Genomic DNA, 21,825 nt, shown 5'->3' on the forward strand with positions numbered 1-21,825 from the left:
AAGGAATCCCCTCTCTCATGATACGTGAACAAGACCCTGAGATACATAAACTCTTTCACCTGGGTCAGCAACTCATCCCTAACTCGGAGTGGGCGCTCCACTTTTTTCCAGCTGAGGAACATGGCCTCAGACTTGGGGGTGCTGATTCTCATAAAAATCCTCCCTAGGGGTCCTCCCACCAAAGACTGCCTCAGTGCCCAGACTCATATACCTCATCCCCAGACTCTATTTCCTCTACAGAAGAAGTGTTAGTGTGATTGAGGAGGTCCTTGACGTATAAACTGACAACGGTCTCTAGTCTTGTCAGCCGAGGATCTTTATGGTCATGGTCGGCCTCCAGATCTGCTCCGTCTTTCTTTGCCAGCCTCCTGGTCAGCCCTCTTAACTGCTGTGTCTCTGCCGCTAGCCTCCTGAACTCTCACTTCTTTGTTTTGGATTTTTTTTTCTTAAATATGGTCCTTCTTTCCCTGTCAGTACTCTTACTGGAGCATTTTGGGTCACCTGAAGGTGTTTCAGGGAATTTTTACGACAGCCTGATAATAATGAATTACAGTAGTTCTGCCTAGAAGTAATAATGCATAAACTAGTTTTTCAACATCACTCTTAAACAGGATGTTTCTAATTTGAGAGATTTTGCGCAAATGAAAGAAAGCAGTCCTACATATTTGTAGTCAGAAGAGAGTCAGACACACGAAAAAAGCTCTAGTCAGAAATGCATAAGAACAGGGGTCTCAAACTCAATTTAGCTGGGGGCCGCTGGAGGCAGAGTCTGGGTGAGGCTGGGCCGCATTAGGTTTTCCACAAGAAAGGCATGGTTAAAAAATTCCAATCTTCGCAAATCTCTTTATTTTTATTTTTTAACACAAAATATGAAAAATAAATAAGCAAATTAAGAATTAATAAGAAAATTAATCAATCTGTAATACATAAATAAAACAATAATAAGATATTTTTAGTCAGTGAACTTGTGTTTTTTTCAGTCTTCTATATCTGCTGTATTTAGATTGAAATGTCTGTATTAACAGTTCTATAACCTTCTTCTGAACATGAATGGAACACTGTAGAAAATTAACTGTTCTTCTGAACATGGCTTCTCTTGCCTACTCCTTGCTGCTAGAGACCTGGCAGGGTTTCCTCTCGCATAGCCGAGCCAGATTTGGCCTGAGGGAGGAAGCAGTTGCGACCCTCAGTATGTCTTGAAGATGATCATCCGTAAGTCTGGACCTGTACTTGGACTTATTGAAGTTCAAAGTGGAGAAGAGCTTTTCGCACAAGTATGTGCTACCAAAAAGGCACATGGTCCGCTTGAACATTCGGGAAAGCCGAGGGAAACTAGGGCTCAATTCTCTCAAAAATTGTCCAAGCTTTTCTGCTTTTCCACTCACCTCCCTGAACTTCGCTTTGAGTTCAGAGTTGCACTGCAGCTCAATGAGCTCCATTTGAAGCACAGAAGGGGCATCTTGCACATCAAAGGAGAAGAGGTCTGCAAAAATTTGAAAGGTGGCTCTGTGTGTCTTGAAGTCAGCAAATCTGTGATCAAATTCCTCCTGTAGCCTCAAAATGACATCAACATACTTGTCAGCACTGAATGGTGTGCCTGCATCCACGAGTGCCTTGCATGCTGGGAAATGGCAAAGGTTTGTCTGAGAGAGCTGAGCTTTCCAGAGCGCAAGTTTTGTGGAGAATGCTCTCACGTTGTCATAGGCAGCACTGACAAGTTGCCCCTGGCCTTGTAACTTCTTGTTCAGTACATTAAGCTCATGTGTTATATCAACAAGAAAAGCTAAGTCCATGAGCAATTTGGGATCAGTTAGCACAGGAACACTTACTCCATCCTTCTCCATGAAGGCTTTCACTTCTGTTCTCAACTCAAAAAATCTCTTTAATACATTTCCCCTGCTGAGCCAACATACCTCAGTGAAGTAGAGCACACCCCCATATTCTGACTCCATTTCCTCTAAAAAAGCATGGAACCTTCGGTGCTTTAAGCCCCTGGATCTGATTTGGTTGATGCATTTCACAACAATAGACATCACATTGTCAAACTTCAGGCATTTGCTGCAAAGGACCTGCTGATGGATAATGCAGTGCAGAGCAATGGCCTCCTCCACGCCTTCCTCTTCCAGTTTTTTTTGAACAAGTGCCACCAGTCCATTTTTCCTACCTGTCATTGATGGCGCTCCATCTGTTGTTATTCCAACAAACCTCTTCCATGGCAAACCAACATTCTCAATGGCATCACACAGCTTGTGAAATATCTCCTGAGTGGTGGTCTGGCCATGCATTGGAATTACTGTGAGCAGCTTCTCCATCGCTTCAAAACTGTCATCAACACCACGGACATACATTGCGAGCTGGGCAGTGTCGGTGATGTCTGTTGTGTCATCAAGAGCGACTGAGTATACACTGAAACATTTGGCTTTCTCACACAGTTGGTCGTAAATGTCACTTGACAGGTCAGAAATGCGATCTGCTACGGTGTTGGCAGAAAGGCTGATGTTGCTAAACTGACCTTTCTTTTCCGGACAGACTATATTTGCAGCCTGCAATATGGACTTTTTGACAAATTCACCTTCTGTGAATGGCTTCCCTGCTTTAGCAATCATCTCACTAACCACGTAGCTAGCTTCGACTGCTGCATTATTCTCTTTGGTTGCTTTCTTGAAGAAATCTTGCTGCCTCAGTAGATCTGTTTTAAGACTGGCAACCCGGTTCGCTCTCTCATCTCCCTGGTATTTTGCATACACCTCAGCATGTCTAGTTGTGTAATGACGTTTCAAATTGTATTCCTTGTGCACCGCAACTTTCTCTGTGCAAATAAGACACGTCGGGGTGCCCCTGTGCTCAACAAAGAAATATTGCATTTCCTATAAAAATAGATCATTATTTTTTTCTAGGTGGGTTGAGAAATGGATTGTTTTAGTGAATTAGCTGTTTAATCCTAATGGGCAGCTTATGTCCTATTCAGAATTCTTAAACACCTATAAATTTCCAGCCACACCCAAAGAATATGCCATATTATTTGATGCAATACCTACGGGTATTATAATGCTTTTTAAAGGTATTCAACCTTGCATATCATCTGTTTCTCTCCCCAACCCTTTAGATTCACACATAGGAAGAATCTGTCTAACAAACCATAGTAAAAGTAATAAGAATATTCGTGCTTTGTTCCAGACAGAATCTCTAACTATTCCACATGTGGTCTCTTACTGGAATTTCTTTGTCAGTGACATTAACTGGAAAAGAGTATGGACAATTCCTAACAAGTATCTGGTAACGAATAAAGTGAAGGAAGTCTCATTTAAAATACTGCATAAATTTTATCCTGCTAATTATATGACAAAGTTCAAAAGGGACATAAATGTGAACTGTGGATTTTGTGGAAGCCATCCTGAGACTGTGCAACACCTCTTCTGGATCTGTTCATACACTAGAACATTTTGGAAAGACTTCAGTAGATTCATTGCTGGACATCTCTATAAAGACTTTACTGTGAAATGGGAAAACGTTGTATTTTGTTTCTTTCGAAGGCAAAAAAAAAGAAGATGTTTACTTTATAATAAACTTGTTAGTTATCTTAGCAAAATTTTATTTTCACAAATGCAAATACAGTAACAAAAAGCCTAATTTTAAACATTACTATAATGATGTTTTATGTTACATAAAATTGATTCGTGGATCACTTGACAAAAAGGCTATGAAAACTATTACTATTTGTAGTAATTACAAATTATTTGAATTACACCCCCTGGCATATGTTAATTTTGTTCTGGTTGTATACATGTTCTGTATATTGTTTCTTAATAAAGTTTAATAAATAATAATAATGTCGGATTGAAGTTTCAATCAAGCATTTAGCCGACGGACGGAGAACGTCTCAACGCATAGAGAACGTCATTTCCCCCTTCTTCTTCTTGCAACCGTATCACGGCGATCGGAAGATAAAAAGCCGGTAGCAGTCTCCTTTGTTTTTACGCTCGATGTTCATGTCTTTCACGATGACACGAACACCGTGGCATTTGCAGATGGTAGAAAGTACAGGGAGCGCAAAAAAGGCGACTGCTCACGGACTGTTATCCGCCGGGCTGTTGTTACAGGAGAAAGAAGCGGAAATGACACCGTGACATATAACAAATAACATCACCTGTTTCTGATGTTAGTTGTTTTGACTGCTTTTACATTATATTGAAATATATGTAATGTTCATGTATGCTGCAATGCAAACGGAGTGATGCAAATAAAAAACATCGACCGACAAATTACGGTGCGACTCTATAATTAGTCCGGGTTACCGGGGACTGTTATTGCCGATGAACAGGTGTCGCTATGTGACTGCAGACTAAATTGGGCTGCATTGAGTTCATTACTTTTCTTTTATCCCGCCGCCTACGCATCACTTTGAGAGTTAATATGAGATCTCTCTCTGTGAAAAAATAACTAAAAATCCCACTGACGTGTGTATAAATCTATATACGTATAATGTCCCGCTGGGCAGCAACTTAAAAAAAACAACTTTTTTTGAAGTGTTGTGAACGCAGCGCGCTGGGGCGAATGTCCGCGTTTGCCCAAAGGAGGAAGCCAGCCAGGTACAGAAAAGAAAGAAACACTCCATACGTCATACATTAAAATACATTATCAAACTCGCGGGTCGCACTAACATTAAATTTTCATATTAAGGTGGGGGCCAAAAACTATCGTCCTGCGGGCCGCGAGTTTGAGACCCCTGGCATAGAGGATTGCACTGTTGTTAAGCGTTGTTTTGGGTGTTCTGCGTGTACACGAATAGCTTTTCATGATGTACTTTCTGGATAGCAGGAATGGTATCTGGAGCAAAGTTCACATAGCAACATTGGCTCCATTAGAGTTAACCTCTAAGTAAAATGGGACGTGCTTGCCACACTGGCAAATACTATTATACTCATTTAGTACAGGTCAAATATTACAGGTCTGCCACTGACTGAAACTGTATTTAAGTTGACATTAAATCCAAAGGTTAAATTCAAAAGAGAGATTATTAAAAAAAACATATCCAGCAGCTCTGCATTTGTTTGCAACTCAGGTTCTTATTCCAAAGGGATCAGTGGTAACTTTTTGTTTTGGTAAGCACTCCAGTCTGTCATGGCTCTCTGCACAAATGTCTTTACAAAGCTTTTCCTAACGGCTTCCTGTTGAAGCCGTTAAATCCAAAAGTCTAGGTGTATTGTTTGGGGAGTGTCTGTGTTTGATAAAACCAGTTTGATCCAGGTGAATTATGGATGAGATGACTTTCTCAATTCTGATTGTTACTGCCTTGGTTATAATTTTCATATCTGTATTAATTAGTGAGAGTGATCAATAACTACATGTGACAGTGGGATCCCTGCAAGGTTTAAGAAGAACTGTGATAGCAGCTGTGTTTAAATCACAGGGAATAATACCAGTTTGTTTTATTCCTTGGATACATTTTAAATATATTGGGCTGAGCATATCCCAGAAAAGCTTATAGAACTCAGCCGGGAAGCCATCCAGCCCTGGCACTATATTGTTTGGTATAAGAAATATTACATGGTTAATTCTTTTTCTGTTAATGGAGCTTCTAGCTCTTATCTGTACATCTGTCAAATGTAGTACATTTATATTATTAATATTAAACTTACTCCTTCAGTTTATAAATATGCTTACGATCCCCAGCCAAAATATCCCTAAATTTTTCTTAACCACTTATCCAATTCACTTAACACTTACCCAATAATTAAGGGGGCTGGAGCCTATCCTGTCCGACATTTAGAGAGAGGCAGGGTACACCCCAGAAAAGCTGCCAGTCAATATTTAATTAGACAAAATAATTCCTGATATTAAAGCACAAAAAGACACAGAATCACATCTACAACCAATTTAGAGCACCATCTATCCCAAACTTCATGTTGCTTCGCTGTGGGAGGAAGATAGAGTACCTGGAGAGCACCTGTTGGAGGTTATTACTAGGTGAAATGAATATATATGTTGGGGAAAGGACATGGCCACTACCAGTAGTCCTGTGGGGGTGGTCTTTTATCTGTGATCTATTATTGAGTGTTTGTTGTGTGATCCTGGACCAGTTCTTGACCTTACCCCCTTTGTCCCAGGGCCTGTTTTATAAAAAAAAAATATATATATATATATATAAAAATATTATAACTGACCATAAAACTCAACAAAGCTAGTCACCTCAAAGTAACTTTGGCAAGAAGACGAATTAAACAGGAAGCCGGGAACAAAACCTGACATACTGGTAACTACCTCCAACAAATCCAACATGTTCTATTGAATATGTTACTAAGTAGTAAGGTGGTCATCTCTTAATACCAGAAAAGCTGCAATTTTCAAATCACTATGTGCTTTGATGATTACATAAATGTGGAAATGAGGAACAGTTTCAGACAGATGCAGCATGAGGGGAGGAGTCAAACAAAAACTTAAGGTGTGCTGAAGAAAACCTGCCAGCCATTTAGGTAGCCCTCTATGTATAACACAAAACGTGGAATTTCCCTCATCTCACGATTAACAAATTCCGCATCTTTTCTTAACGTGGTTTCTGGAAAAAGCCCTGGACTCTCCAACAACTTTTTGTTTATTTTCCGGCAAGCTTCTGTTAATGCTTCTTGTAAGTACTTCTAAAATTTTCTTCTATTTCTGGTTCTGCCCTTAAATCCTGATGTTGGATACTGTGTTATAATCTTATTGTAGTCATATTGTAGTCTCATTGTAGTCAATGTGCGATTTCCCAGGCTTTTCAGCATTTATTAAACAAAAGGTTGTTATTACGGCGACCGTGGCTCAGGGGGTTGGGAAGCGTATCTGTGGTGTTGGCCAGAGGGGCCAACACCAGTAGGCGGCCTCGCTTCTGTCAGTCTGCCCCAGGGCAGCTGTGGCTGGCTACAACCGTAGCTTGCCTCCACCAGTGAGAATGCGAGAGTGAATGAATAGTGGCATTGGGTGCCTTGAAAAGCGCTACATAAATCCAATCCATCATTATTATTATTATCTTCAAGCAGTTTCCTTTTTTCTACATAAAAAAACACATACTGAAATTTCTAAGGTACTGTAGACAATGAAAAACATTGAATTTTTTGTTTAACTGTTCAGTTTTAATTTAGTTGTTTTTCTATTACTTAATTACTTTGATGTAGTATGATTGCAGATAAAGCTTTAAAACTTAAGAAAATACAATTAAAAGTCTGAATTTTGTGCACGCATTCACATTTTCCAAAGCCATGCAGTGGAGAGGAAGAGAGAGAGGGGAAGGGGGGTTGGGGGGCTATAATCGGTACCGAGCAGCTCTGCGTTTGTTTGCAGTTCAGGCTCTTATTGTGAAGGGATTAGTGATAACTTCCTGTTTTGATAAGCGCTCGAGTTTGTCGTGGCTCTCTGCACACTTTTTGCTCGTTTGCCAGTAGTGGTGGGAGATTTCGTGAGTGTATGCCTCCACATTTGGAGGGTTAAGCGTCAGGTAAAGCTTTTGTTTTCAGGCTTAAGTCGTATGTTTAATGCTTAAATGTACTAGTTAGTGAAGCCAAAGTCTTTACGAAGCTTTTCTTGTACTCTGTCTTCCCTTGATCCTCGACAAAAGTCTAGGTGGTGAGGCTTCAGGCTTTTACAGAAATGTAAAAATATTTCCTGCTCTTTTACCCTTGGTGGGGGGAAGAAAAGATTTTTAGCTAGCGCTAATGCTTCTGTAGTTCTGTTACTGCAGGTCTGAGAGGGTTAGGGAAGTAGGAAGGAAGGCATCAAAATAAAAGCGCACAGGACCCTTGAAACTTGACAGTTCTGTTGAGCCAAACAAAGCTGGAAGACGTATATCACATCGTCGTTTACATCCACTTTGGATGCTAGAGTTGGAGTGAAATACAATAGGACTCTTTAACTTTACCACAAGGCCAGTGTGTACTCTAAAAGGCTAAAGTTCACAGCACCTCTTAGAGTAATAAAAATAACGTGTGCAGTAGCACTATTTTGTTTATTTTTCTATAGGGCAAAGTCTAAACGTGTAACTTAAAGGAAAGTTGCTGAAGACATGGCTTCCCAAGTCAGGCTGAGGCTGCTCCCGAGTGCCAGGTGTCTGTTTGATGAGCCTATTCAGGTGAAGGTGGCCGGGCTGAGGTCGAGGCAGGTGGTCTCCCTGAGAGCCAGCTCAACCGACGACAAGGGAACTGTGTTCAGCTCTGCGGCCACCTACAGAGCCAATGGCAACGGGGAGATTGACTTGAAGAGAGACCCCTCACTCAGTGGGAGCTACGTTGGGGTTGAACCGATGGGTCTGCTTTGGTCAATGACACCGGACTCTTTGCATAAAAGACTTCAGAAGACAAATGCCCTTAATCCATCCATGGTAAAGTTCTCAGTGCACGAGGAGGCAGGTGAGGGCCGGATTCTGGCAGAGGCGACTAATGAGAGGATTCTAATGGGAGATGGGGTCATTCGGGTCCCCATCAAAGAGGGGAACATTCGAGGAGTCCTGTTTACTCCTCCAGGTTTGTCAGCATCATTTAGGAAAAAAAGTACATACTTGAAAATGTCCTAGTTACAGTTACTCATAATTTTAGCTCCATACAAAAATATGCTTGCTTTGCATGTATGTTTCATTCCAGGCAGGGGTCCCTTCCCAGCTGTGTTAGATTTGTACACTTTTGGTGGAGGTCTGTCAGAGAAAAGAGCCTCTCTGTTGGCCAGCAGAGGATTTTTGGTTCTGACTGTTGCCCTGTATGGCCACGATGACCTGCCTAAAAACATTAAGGAGATCCACCTGGATTATTTGGAAGAAGCTGTCGAGTTTCTAAAAAAACTAACTAAGGTGAGTTAATTTATTCTGGAAGACTCATAGTTGTTGAAGACAACTTTGATGGCTGTTCATTGACATGTTTTTCCACAGGGTTCCAGTAAAAAAGTTGGTGTAATATCCCTTTCCAAAAGTGGAGATCTTGCCTTATCAGTTGCTTCTTACCTACCAGATGTTGAGGCCACAGTGTGGATCAATGGCTGCTCTGCCAATGTAGCTTTGCCTCTCTACTATAAGAAAAGACAAATACATTCTGCATTAATGTTTGATTTAAAGAAATTGATTCCCACTGAGTCAGGGGCCTTCAACACCAAATACGTTTTAAACAATCCTCTGGCGGAGGAGAACAAGGGCAGCCTGATTCCCATTGAACGAGCCAAAGGACATTTCCTCTTTGTGGCCTCTGAGGATGACCTTAACTGGGACAGCAAGGCTTACGTGGATGAGATGGTGGAGAGACTGAAGCGTCACGGGAAGGAGAAGTTTGAGAGTGTGTCATACCCTGGAGCTGGACACTACTTAGAGCCACCTTATGGACCCTACTGCCCTTCCAGCTTCCATGGGGTTTTAGGCAAGCCAGTCTTGTGGGGAGGTGAGCCCAAGTCCCACGCAGCAGCTGAGGTCCACATGTGGAAGAAGATCCAAGATTTCCTCAGAAATCATCTGAGCTCTGATGCTGCACAGAATAGGGCCAAGTTATAGTTTCAAACTAGACAATGAATAACAAAAATTAAAGTCACGACTGCCATAAAACTGTGATAATCATGTCTGACCTGTTAAATGTGTTGATTAATGATTCACTATTTTAAACATTTAAAGTCTGTAATTTATCACAACAGGTAGAACGGGATCCTCCTTACCCTCAAGGTATAGCTATAATTTTGTGTTAATACTCCATAGTGTCATGTAAATGCTTGTAAGTTTTCTGTTTTCATCATTAAAGTTGGTAAAATTTGAAAAAGGTTTATTTGTATAAAACTTAAAAAGCGTATCCTGAATTCTTGACACGATGTAGATTCAGTCCTTCTGTCACACTGAGGTACTTTGATGTTGCGAGACGATCCAGTTGTCACAGGGTGATGTTGCTGCAGACTTTGTCTCATGTCTATTAAAATATCTATTAAAATTAAAGTTACTTTTGCTGCTGGACACTCTAAAGTCAACTTATTAATTCATCAAAACCAAAAAGACAAGACGTATTGACTGCCGTTTAACTCTAGAATAAATGTTCTTAAGTGTTGATTTCTGATGTATTATTTAATGTAATGAAAGATTGTGATTTATCATAAACTGGCATCTGTGGCTCACAAATTACCTTGAGGCATACTGACACATCCCATCTTCACACAGCAAACTAGACAGACTGGTGCCTATTACCTTACAAGCTAATGTTAACTGAATTTTGTTTTTCCTTAAAATTGTTGTTGCAACTGTTACAATAGACGTGTATTCAAAGGCAACGAATTTGGTCTTGTGTTTGTTGTTCATGGTTTCTCAATGAACTCCCAAACCAGTGGAACACGCCTGTGTCTCTCTTAGTCCTTGTTCTACCAGACGACCCTCCAGAAAAGGAAGTTCTGCTAATAGGGGATTGTGAACTTGGTGTTTCCTCTTTAATATTACGCAGTCTTTGCCTCCCATTATAAGATAGTTTGGGATGAACTATTGTGAAATGGTACTATATGAATGAAACAAGTGAGCCTGTCAGTCTTCACTACTGCCACAAGATGGCAGTATAAGCCTCTAAATAAACAGTCGTGCTCTGGCTAGTGCTCCCACACAGAAAGAAACAGAATCACATCTACAACGAATTTAGAGCATCATCTATCCCAACCTGCATGGTGCTGGACTGTGGGAGGAAGACCGAGTGTTGGAGATTACTGTTAAGTGAACAGAGTTTTGGGCAACATTACGCTAAAGTCTTGAAAAAATATAATAACTCACCATAAAACTCAACCAAACTAATCACCTCAAAGCAACTTTGGCAGAGCGGAAGAGGAATTTAAACAAGAAATGGGAAGCGGGGAACAAAACCTGACGTACTAGTACCTACCTCAACCTCATTTTTCACCTCTGAGATGGGAGATAACATGCTTGCTACAGTGCAGGGAGTTCATGAAGACTGCAGAACCTTCATCTGCCTGTTTGATTTATTAAGCAGCATTGTTGAAAAGCTCCTTCTCTATCTCTCCTGTTCTTTGTGTTTCTGTATCTGACTGCTCCCTTTCTGTCATTTCAGCTCAGTGGAGCTCACGTCAGCTTCTGGCCTTTGAAAGGCATTATACCTGCACTAAGGGATGTATGTTCTGTGGGAACTTGAGATTGACTTTATGCTTCTGTGTTTATGAGTAAATGATGATTAATTCATTTGTGTATAGCCATTCAAATTTAAACTGCATGCAGATACCAGCAGATACCAGAACTGTAACTGAGATGTTAAAAGTATTTCACAAGTACAAGGTATAAAACATACAGGCTTTAGAGACAAGCAGAATAGGTGATCAGAGAAGTTAAGGCTGGGTTCTGAACACTATCCAATGTCCACTTGACATTAACTTGCTGTTGTTAATGGTGAGCTGTTTGTTGTGGCCCATTGTGGAGCCAAAACAGACAGGAGGCAGGTCATGATGCTCCAAAAGACTTTATCAGGGGTGAAGTTTTCAGGACTCCGTGAAACCTCACTGAATACTAGAGTCTGCACTGTGTATTATTAGGCCATGTTCATGTAGTCTGCACCGTGTAATTATCTCAGCAGGCTGCTGACAAGAGGAGCCAAGATCTCTGTCCCATGTGGTGCAGATGTATTTATTTTTAAGACTGTGTTGTATCTTTAGGACTTTAGTAACAAAGGACAGAGACAAAGACTGTTTTAAAGTCAGTTGAAGAAAACTTGAAAGCCAAAATTCTTCTTAGACTATTCTTACACTTTGCTCAATAATGCATCACATGATATCGGCTCCCCTTTCTTCACTATTTCATGCTGCTAGCTGCAAGCTTCTTTTTATTTATTTAGTCCATCTGGAAGCCATAATGAGATATTATCCAGTGTTTGAACCGTTTCAAAGTGTTGATTGCACTTTAAAAGCACATTTACTGGGTTTACAATAATGAAATCACTCAAATTTTTTGAGAAAGAGCTACAAATTTGAACCTAGAGGAAATGTGTGAAATAATTTGAAAGGTCCACTCTGTTTCTAAACATAATGGTAAATGGTCTGTATTTGTATAGTGCTTTACTTAGTCCCTATGGACCCCAAAGCACTTTACACTACATTCAGTCATCCACCCATTCACATACACATTCACACACTGGTGATGGCAAGCTACATTGTAGCCACAGCTGCCCTGGGGCGCACTGACAGAGGCGAGGCTGCCGGACACAGGCGCCACCGGGCCCTCTGACCACCACCAGTAGGCAACGGGTGAAGTGTCTTCCCAAGGACACAACGACCAAGACTGTCGGAGCCGGGGCTCAAACCGGCAACCTTCCGATTACAAGACGAACTCTTGAGCCACGATCGCACCCTACATTATGTTATTAATAAATCTTATTGATTGTAGCTGTAAGAGGTCAGTAAATAATTTTTTTATATATATATATCTGTAGCACATGTCTCATACTATAATTTTTTTATGAAACTGGCAAAACAATCAAAAACCACAATCTGAGAGCTGCCTTGCTCTTGGAGCTTTCACGGGAAACTAAATCCTAGCAATAGTGATTGTGATTTGATTAACTGCAATGACTGGTGTAGAAAATTCCTTAGTTCTTGTACACTTTTTGTGTAGTTCTTGATTTTATCAACACACAAAGGAAAAAGTTGGTCTCCAAAGTCAAACAACTTTTGATTTACGCAAGAGCGCTTTTCTTTAGTCTTTGTCTCATTCCTTGCACAGTGCATCCAAAACAAGCAGAGCCACCATATCATCTCCTTTTAATTCATCTAAAAAGGACACGAGGAAACAGTGATTGTAGAAACATTTATTCAAATCCCTCTGCGGCCCTTGTGTTTGGCAGTGGTCCTCGGGCTCTTGCCAACATGCAGACAGCGAACGTGTTGGCCTGCTTTTGAAAACAGATGATCAAAGATTTCCACGTTTCTGGTAAAAGTATAACAATTACATGTTTATCCCACACATTTTGTGCTTTACATTGTTCCCAGTGAGGCCTGAATAGGCATAGACATCATGTCAGATTCTGTGTTGCAACACTACTGCATGGAAATCTGTATTTTCATAGTTTTTAGGAAAAAAAATACATTTAATGTTTGGTATATGATACCGTACCGTGTATATTTATGTAGATTTAAAAAAAAAAGCCCCCTGGCTTAACAGTGCAGTGGTTACACTGCATCAAGAGGGAGCAATAGGTTAACATCATGGGTGTTACTATTTCTGTTTTGAGAGTAATGCCTCCTGCAGGATTTGAAAAACTCTGTAAAACAATAGATAACTAATGAAAAGCTGAGATGTTCTATTAGGAATTTTCTGAGAGGCTTAAATGGGCTTTTTATTGTTAGTGTGTTCAAAACCATTATGAAATCCACTTGACTTTTTTTTTGGTTGCTCAAACAAAAGTAAATGAAGTCATCAAACAAAGGAAAAGAACAAACTAACACTACTCAATCAAAACTTAAAACAATACACATTTAGTGTTGCACTTGCACAAGCTTGAGCAACATCCTAAAGCTTTTTTCTTTTATTTTTGTGCCATAATTGTGGTTTAAGATGGAGTACAATAAAAAAAGCCATCTAAAAGGAGCTTTTAACATCATCTGTACACATGTAGAATTTAAAGACTTGCATATTTGCTTGTGCATATACTGTGCAGCAGTGGTGCTGCACATCATCATTGCAGAGATCAGTCATGATGTGACCCAAATATCTAACTTTAGGCACCACATTTAAAACCTAAAGCTTCCTGAGTGTCAAGCAGAGTGGACCAGTGATTTGTACTGAATATCAAAGCAACAAGGTTCTGAGTCTCAACCCAGTTTGTGTGTGCATGTTCTTTGCCTTTCTGGCTTCTTTGGACAGCCCAAAAACATGCATGCAATTAGGTTAATTAGTCATGCTAAATTGACTGTAGGTGTGAATGTGAGTGTGAATGGATGTGTTGCCCTGTGAGAGATTGGCAACCTGTCCATGGTGGAACCCAGCTTTCCCTATGACAGGTGGCATAGGCTCCCCCCGCCCCCTGTGACCCGGAATTAGGTAAGTGGAAGTAAATGAATGGATAGATTTCCCAAACAGAATGGATGAAAGATTTGTTTCCAATCCTTTGTAGTTAAGCAATCAATACTAAACTCTTTTTAGCGTTGATGTAATAAATAATAAACTTGAATTAAAACATGTTATTTCACTCTATCACTCATACTTAAAAATAACAATGAAAAACAAACAAACAGAAAAACAGCCTGGTGTAAGCAGTGCGTTAGCAAGAGGATGTAGTTATCACCCAATGCTTCCAAGCTTGGTAAGCAAACTATATCAATACAATATATTGGTGTAACAAACTAAATACTTGAACATCACACACTAGAATTGGAGCACAAAGTTCTTGGACTAGCTGATGATTTGCATTTTTAAATAATACAAAACTTACCCAGTTACGTGGCTGAGAGGTCAATTTCGGTGAGGCCCACTAAAACAGTACTGACCTAGTTTCCACGCACCTGTCACTAAATGTGGCTACATCCACTTGCACACAATTTAAATGGGTAAGTTATATAAAATTCCACCCTGCATGAAGCTGTTACAAGTAGAAAATTAGCCATAGATACAAAAAACGGCTTTGGTCCAAGCTGTAAACAAGTGTATTCCTACTGCTGAGAGTTACTCACTTCTTTGGATATAGCCTCAGGTGCCCGTTAAAAGAATGGCAGTTTTTGGCATACTTTTCAGCCTCAGAGCACAAAAATCAGTTTATGTAAAGTTTACATCTACATCAGTATGAATTCAGCTTAAAGCCTTTTCATTTAGCTTGATATAGTGATTGAACTATAACTAGATTCTAGACCCTCACTTTCACCTTGTCAGTACATTTTTGCTGTTGTTATGATTATTTACATACTCCCACCGTCCATCTGTCACATCACAAGTAAAATAAATTAATGGGACATAAAGGCTTTTAGATGATTGTAAGTAACAGATCAGCAGAGTGAAGCTTTATTTCACATTCAGATGTTAGTGCAGAAATGATCATGGATTACAAATTAGTAAAAGTGTTCAAATGTCTGGAGGTTTAGGTTGACCTTTTATGCAGTTTTGTGCTTTTCTTCCATGTCTTATTGCCATAAACTGTAACATTTGGTGGAATGATGTGATAACTTTATCTGCATAAATTCTGTGCAAGAAAAATTGCAAACTACATTCAAATAAAACTGTTTGTGTGGACAAGATAACAAAAATCTGGTGACAGTTAAGAGAGAAAAGCTCAAGGGGAGAGAGAATACAGGGTTTATGTCATATAATGAAGCTGAATAATCAGCTGTTTTGAATTTGTGTTGTTAAATAAATTTGGAAAGGGATAAAAATCCTCAGGGGCAGTAAGATACCAGAATCCTTGCTTTTCACTTATTTTGGCAGCTTTTGTGTTGCGAGTCAGTCACGAGCGTCTCACCTGTACAGTGAGGAGCTTCTCTGGAGTACATCTCCTATAAAAAATTAAACAGGACTTTTCTGAATAAGCAGACAGTGACTTAAGATGAATTTTTAAATGGATTACGAAGTGCGCCCCAGGGTGGCTGTGGCTACGATGTAGTTTGCCATTACCGGTGTGTGAATGTGAATGGGTGGATGACTGGTTGTGTAAAGCGCTTTGGGGTCCTTAGGGACTAGTAAAGCGCTATACAAATACAGGCCATTTACTATTTTAATGGAAACATACATTTCCAGAAAAATGTTGATATATTTTTTTTCTTTGCTAATTTGAAAAATCTCTTGAGTCCTTGAATCTATATACAGCTGTCATGGTCTCGGTGTCTTAAGAGCTCATTTTGTCAAATGATCTATGTTCTCGCTGTGACCCTGGATTACATAAGCAGAAGAAGATGGATGGATTCATGTTGTGTCACATTTCCTGTTTTATTTTGGTAATGGATATGTAATGTGTTTTGTGTTGAGCTAACTTCCCCCGTCTCATTATACTGTATCTATATTGTCTTCATGTTGTCTCAGTCTCCCCTTGTTTATTGTTGTGTTGTCCCTCTGTGACATATGCATGGTTTGCATATGCAGGACTCTAAAGATATCCCCATGCCTAGATTAGAAGCTGGTGTTTTACACAGACAGTATGATTAATAATGAACAGAAAACAAAACAAATATCAAAAGTACACATACATAAGAAAAGAAGAAATTAATCCCATGAATTCAAATGTGCTTCAGAATAAAAGAATGAAACAACAGTTGAACTCGTTTTTAACCCTGTAAAGCCTGAACCATGAAATAACTACAAAATGGTTCATCTTTTTGACACAGGTATTTTTTTAACTTTAGACCCATAAAAAAAATTAAATATCAATGTGCATGTATGAGTCTTAATTTAATTTATTTTTTTATTTTTTTTACTTCAGCTGGCATTTTTGTGCAATTTATTGCTTGAAATTTTATTGTGCAATTTCTTCAGATTTCTCAGGGGGAAAATTCACACTAATAATGTGGAAGTCTCAAAAAAGTCATAAAAACTAATGTATTAAATATGATACACTTGGCATTTCAGCATTATGGGAAATATTCATATAAGATACGCTTTAGATCTCTGGAGTAATTTCAGCGATTACTCCAGAGCCAAGAGCCATTAGTGTCATTTGTTTAATCCATACAATTAACCAAAATTCCATAAACTTTAGGGATTTCAGTGTGTCATTAACTTTCAGTCCCCAACAACAACTTCCGTTTTCTCTTAAAAAAAGAAAACCTAGCGGGGCCCACCCAATCTGAAATCCTCCCTCTAATTAAAATACAAAAGAAATGTATATGTTTCCTTGAAAACAAAACAAACATAAACAACTCAGGCTATAATTTGCTATTGTTACCCAATCATATGCATAATGTTAAGGCCAGTGTGTGACCCCGCCTGCCACAGGGATACAAATTTAAATACATGAGCAGAAAATTAAGGTCACAGTAATGAATAATATCACAAACTAACCACCTCGTACTACCAGTTCGAATTCACTTTTTATATAAGTAAATTAACTTGTATGAACATGTAACTACACATACTTCCGAGTAATTCCAAACCGAATTTCTGTTAATACTGTGGTCCACCTGCAGTATCTTTACAGCCCACCAGAGGGCCCCAGCCCACACTTTGGGAATCCCTGCTTTAGAAAATTACTTTGGACACTAGAATGTAGGGAAAAAATGACCTTTCACATCCAGTAACTATGTGAAAGGTCATCAAAATGCACCTGTGAGAGTTTTCTCCAGTGACTGATCAGAGCAGGAAAAATACCCAGTGTATTATTGCTTGTTTCTTTTTCTCTGCATCATTGGCATTAAATTTATGAAGTTTTACTACTGAAAATTTTGATATATCCCAGTAGACAGCTGAATTAAAATTAAATAGGTTGCTGTTTGTAACAAAGCTGAAATGTAATTTTCAGCCTTTAAAATTTCATGTGGTTAAAAAGTTGTGAGATTTAAAAAATGCTGGGACATTAAAAAGTGCCACATTTTGACCTAACACTGTATACTTTCTGGTCTGTAACTCCAGTAATCTACATAGTATGTAGCATTGCGTCCTCAAATATATTGAAGTTAAAAAAAAAAAAGATCTGATTCTGATGGTGTCGAGTGGGAAGCATTCCAAGAATGTTTCTTTTTTATTTTCCTTGCAATGACCCATTTGTCCAAATATTGAACATTCATGGAGTTCAGTCTTTGATCTTTCAGAAAAGATGTCCTCCCAAGTCAGGCTGAGGCTGCTGCCGAGCACCAGGTGTCTGTTTGATGAGCCCGTTCAGCTGAAAGTGGCCGGGCTGCGGTCAAGGCAGGTGGTCACAATCAGAGCCACATCGACCGACGAGAGAGAAGTGGTGTTCGGCTCTTCAGCCACTTACAGGGCAGATGATGGCGGAGAGGTCGACCTGAACCGAGACCCCTCACTCAACGGGAGCTACGTTGGAGTGCAGCCCATGGGTCTGCTGCAGTCACTGAAGGCAGACACTTTGCACAAGTACTTCTTCAAGAACAAAGCTCTGAACCCTCACGTGGTGAAGTTTTCTGTGCATGAGCAGGAGGCGGATGGCAGGATACTGGCAGAAGAGACAAACGAGAGGTTTTTGATGGGAGACGGGGTCAGTCGGGACCCAGTCAAAGAGGGGAACATACGAGGAGTCTTGTTTACACCCCCAGGTACTGTATGTGGTTTTCCACTTAGAAGTATTCACTATCATTACAGTGGGCCCCCTTTTTTTTTTTTAACAGGTGGCGAAGGTATATTTTCTGCAAAGGGTACATCACTTTTCTTGATTCAATTTCAATTCAATTTTATTTATATAGCGCCAAATCACAACAACAGTCGCCTCAAAGTATTTATATTGTAAGGCAGACCCTACAATAATACATACAGAGAATAACCCAACAATCAAATGACCCCCTATGAGCAAGAACTTTGGCGACAGTGGGAAGGAAAAACTGCCTTTTAACAGGAAGAAACCTCCCGCAGAACCAGGCTCAGGGAGGGGCGGGGCCATCTGGGGTGAGAGAAGGAAGACAGGATAGAAGACATGTTGTGGAAGAGAGACAGAGATTAATAACAGATGTCTTAAAAGATGTCTCAGTTCCTAAAATGCATCTGGAGGACAGAGGAGGGGGTGGCTTGTCATATTAGCTGTAATCATATTTGCACAGCTGTATCCTTTGTAGAAGTACTTATTGTACTACTTTGGGAAGTTATTTAAAAGTATCCTTAAATATAAAAAAAATGTGTTTAACACCTCTGAGATCATAAAATACAGCACTAATTGGGCTGTAATGAAACTATATGATGAAACTTACACCAAAATCACGATACATGAGTGAAAAACATTTGAATTCATATTTAAACTGGAAAACATAGATGAAGTGTTGAATATGGATCTTTTATTGTAGGGCTTTAGGTTAAAGTTGCACATTATGCATGATTATAACCTACTTACATGAAACTTTTGTTGTCTGTGTTCTAGGAGAAGGTCCGTTCCCTGCTGTGCTGGATCTGGGCACCTTCATGTCTGAGAAAAGAGCCTGTTTGTTGGCCAACAAAGGGTTTTTGGTCCTCACGATTGCTGTGTTCAGTGACAGACAAAATATGAAAGAGATACATCTGGACCCCTTTAAAGAAGCCGTGGATTTCTTACGCCACCACCCCAAGGTGGGTCCAGTGGGTGACACTTAAGCTAGCAGCGTAACTTTACAAGAACCCATGTAACTGTGTGTTCAGACCGAATGTGAAGCAAATGTTTTTGTTTTTTTTTTGGGGGGGGGAATGATTGCATGCGTAGTCTGTGAAATGCAGTGAACTGGTTAAAAATCAGTCAGGTTTGAAGAATTGCTTGGCAAAAAGTGAGACACTGCTTTAGGGAGTCCTAGTTATGTGTAGTTACGAGTTATGTGCCAGAACACCCATTTTTTTCTTTAAACTGTTCCAGTTTAAATGCCCAGCAGGTCACAACTTTTAATACTTTGGAATTGCCGGTTTCTGAGCTCTGTGTGTTATTTCACAGGCGGGCAGTAAAGGAGTCGGCATAATATCAAGATCAAAGGGAACAGATATCGCGCTCTCTCTTGCTGCATTCGTGCCCGGTGTGGAGGCCTTAGTTTGGATCAATGGCACCAGTGCCAGTGTGGGCACTCCCCTCTACTACAAGAAACAGCAGATCCTCTCACCCTTAATGTTTGACTTCAGCAAGGTGATTACCACCAAGTCTGGAGCAAACCTTATCAAGTATGCTACTGAAGATCCCCTGGAAGAGAAGAACAAAGGAAGCCTCGTCCCCATTGAACGAGCCAAGAGCCAGTTTCTCTTTGTGGCTGCAGAGGATGACCTCAACTGGGACAGCAAGGCCTACATGGACCAGATGGTGGAGAGACTGAAGCGTCGTGGGAAGGAGAACTTTGAGACTGTTTTTTATCCTGGAGCTGGACATTTGCTGGAGCCACCCTATGGACCCTTCTGTTCCTCTGCTTTCCATGGGATGCTTAGCTTCTCAGTGGTGTGGGGAGGGGAGCCCAGGGCCCACGCAGCAGCAGAGATCCACCTGTGGAAGAAGATAGAGGAGTTCTTTAGAACTCACCTGAGTTGTGATGCTGCACAGGCTAAAGCCAATTTATAAACAGGATTTGAAAGATAAAACAAAAAACAACTATTGAATATATTATTTTATTTGCTTGTGAATATTTTCTGTTCTGTCTTTGAATGCATTTCATGTTTGATTTTAATATCAGAATACTTTAATAATTCCTCAGGGAATTATGTGGGTTACAGTTACTCCAGGACAACAGTAAATGGCCTGTATTTGTATAGCGCTTTTCTAGTCCCCAAGGACCCCAAAGCGCTTTATACATCCAGTCATTCGCCCATTCACACACACATTCACACACTGGTGATGGCAAGCTACACTGTAGCCACAGCCACCCTGGGGCGCACTGACAGAGGCAGTAACTTCTTCCTCACCTCATCAAGCTCTTCTGACTGCTGCTGAGCTCCAAAGCTTTTTACCTGCTTGGAATTTGTGTTAACTGAATACATAAATTCATAAATCAAGTTTAATACAATGGCAGCAAAGATTAAAAGAAATATTTGTGTTCAGCTTGTGAGTGACCATCCTACAGCTATCTGGGTGAGGTCACTACCAGAAAACAGCAAGGAAGGAGACCAAAGACGCCACCTGGGAGATATTGCTACAGAATAAATGTTACAATACAAATGCGAACACACAGGAAAAAAAGGTTAAACCATACAAGACCAACTCCAAGTTAAAGAACTGCATTATTATAGCACATTTCTAAAGTATATTTCACTACCACAGTAGTACAAGGATGAAAATGGCACCACAGAAAACTAGCACATTACTCATCAATGCTGCTCTTTTTTATGATAAATAACAATGTATTTTAAAATACTGATGTATTGAAAAACAAGACAAATTAAGTGTAAAAACCTTTGACTTGTGGTTGTGAAAGTATTTGCACCACTATCAACTACAGCAGACTCCAAATGCGATTTTGTCATCCTTTAATAGGTAGAAAATGGAGAAATTAAAGTAGAAATGACTAAGTCCTACATTTGTGAGTGTTAAACAAATGTATTCCTGCTTCAGCATTTAACTGTAATGACAGATTAACTGCTAACAGACATTATCTGTTTATTAAACTCAAGAATTAAACATAATTGAATTTATGACTGTTTTATAGGTTCACCTTATTTGTTTACCAATCTAATGTCAGTCATCTCAACTCTGTATGGTCTTTGGTTGCTAGACTAACAAGCCAGTCCAAAACACTCTTTTCTGCTTTGGGGCGGGACAAGTGGTAAAGGTTCAGGTGAACCTGTGGGACCTGACACAGAAGCTAAGTCCTAAGAATTAGTGATGGGAATTCCGGCTCTTTTTAGAGAACCGGCTCTTTCAGCTCGGCTCACTAAAAAGAGACGGCTCTTTCGGCTCTTCAGGTTGTTTTGTTGCTTTAATTAATTTATTATTAACAACAATATAAAATTATGCACAAAAGGAATTACTAATGTAAAAAAAAAAAAAAGTGGTTTTATTTATGTATGTTTATATATAAATATATACAGTGGCCCCTAGAGATAAATCCCGTACAAACTCCAAAAAGCACGTACAAATTCTAAAGGACGTAGAAACTCCAAAACACATTTCTAGCGTTAACTGAACTTCCAAAACAGAGCTACCTAGATCACTTAAATTACACAATTGAAAGCATATGTGTATTGTTTGTGTATTTATACACAGGCACTCATATATATTCAAATAATTTAAAGAAAACGTTCATTTATCGATAAAACAGGCGGAGCGAGAACAC

At 39.8% G+C, this 21,825-nt stretch overlaps 2 protein-coding genes across 5 annotated transcripts; both read left to right on the top strand.

Moving 5' to 3' along the window:
* Positions 1-4,570: 4,570 nt before the first annotated feature.
* LOC146687214 (acyl-coenzyme A thioesterase 5-like) lies at positions 4,571-9,946 on the top strand. Of its 3 annotated transcripts, none has more exons than XM_085439013.1 (4): positions 4,571-4,589; positions 7,993-8,492; positions 8,610-8,812; positions 8,891-9,946. In XM_085439013.1, exons 2-4 carry the CDS (start codon positions 8,036-8,038, stop codon positions 9,497-9,499), a joined length of 1,269 nt encoding a protein of 422 aa, XP_085295139.1. In that variant the 5' UTR covers positions 4,571-4,589; positions 7,993-8,035; the 3' UTR covers positions 9,500-9,946. The 3 variants fall into 3 exon arrangements, with proteins under 3 accessions (XP_085295139.1, XP_085295137.1, XP_085295138.1); XM_085439011.1 differs by lacking the exon at positions 4,571-4,589 and adding an exon at positions 6,560-6,625; XM_085439012.1 differs by lacking the exon at positions 4,571-4,589 and adding an exon at positions 6,638-7,471.
* On the top strand, positions 6,484-21,184 carry LOC146687215 (acyl-coenzyme A thioesterase 1-like). Of its 2 annotated transcripts, none has more exons than XM_085439009.1 (4): positions 6,484-6,625; positions 17,683-18,159; positions 18,972-19,156; positions 19,509-21,184. In XM_085439009.1, exons 1-4 carry the CDS (start codon positions 6,484-6,486, stop codon positions 20,115-20,117), a joined length of 1,413 nt encoding a protein of 470 aa, XP_085295135.1. In that variant the 3' UTR covers positions 20,118-21,184. The 2 variants fall into 2 exon arrangements, with proteins under 2 accessions (XP_085295135.1, XP_085295136.1); XM_085439010.1 differs by having other exon boundaries at positions 6,558-6,625; positions 17,698-18,159.
* Positions 21,185-21,825: the final 641 nt, after the last annotated feature.

The sequence above is a fragment of the Copadichromis virginalis genome, linkage group LG18 (assembly GCF_057382275.1).
Source record: "Copadichromis virginalis isolate Kocher_CV1m ecotype Utaka linkage group LG18, C_Virginalis_male_GT1.1, whole genome shotgun sequence".
In the NCBI taxonomy this organism is placed as follows: domain Eukaryota; kingdom Metazoa; phylum Chordata; class Actinopteri; order Cichliformes; family Cichlidae; genus Copadichromis; species Copadichromis virginalis.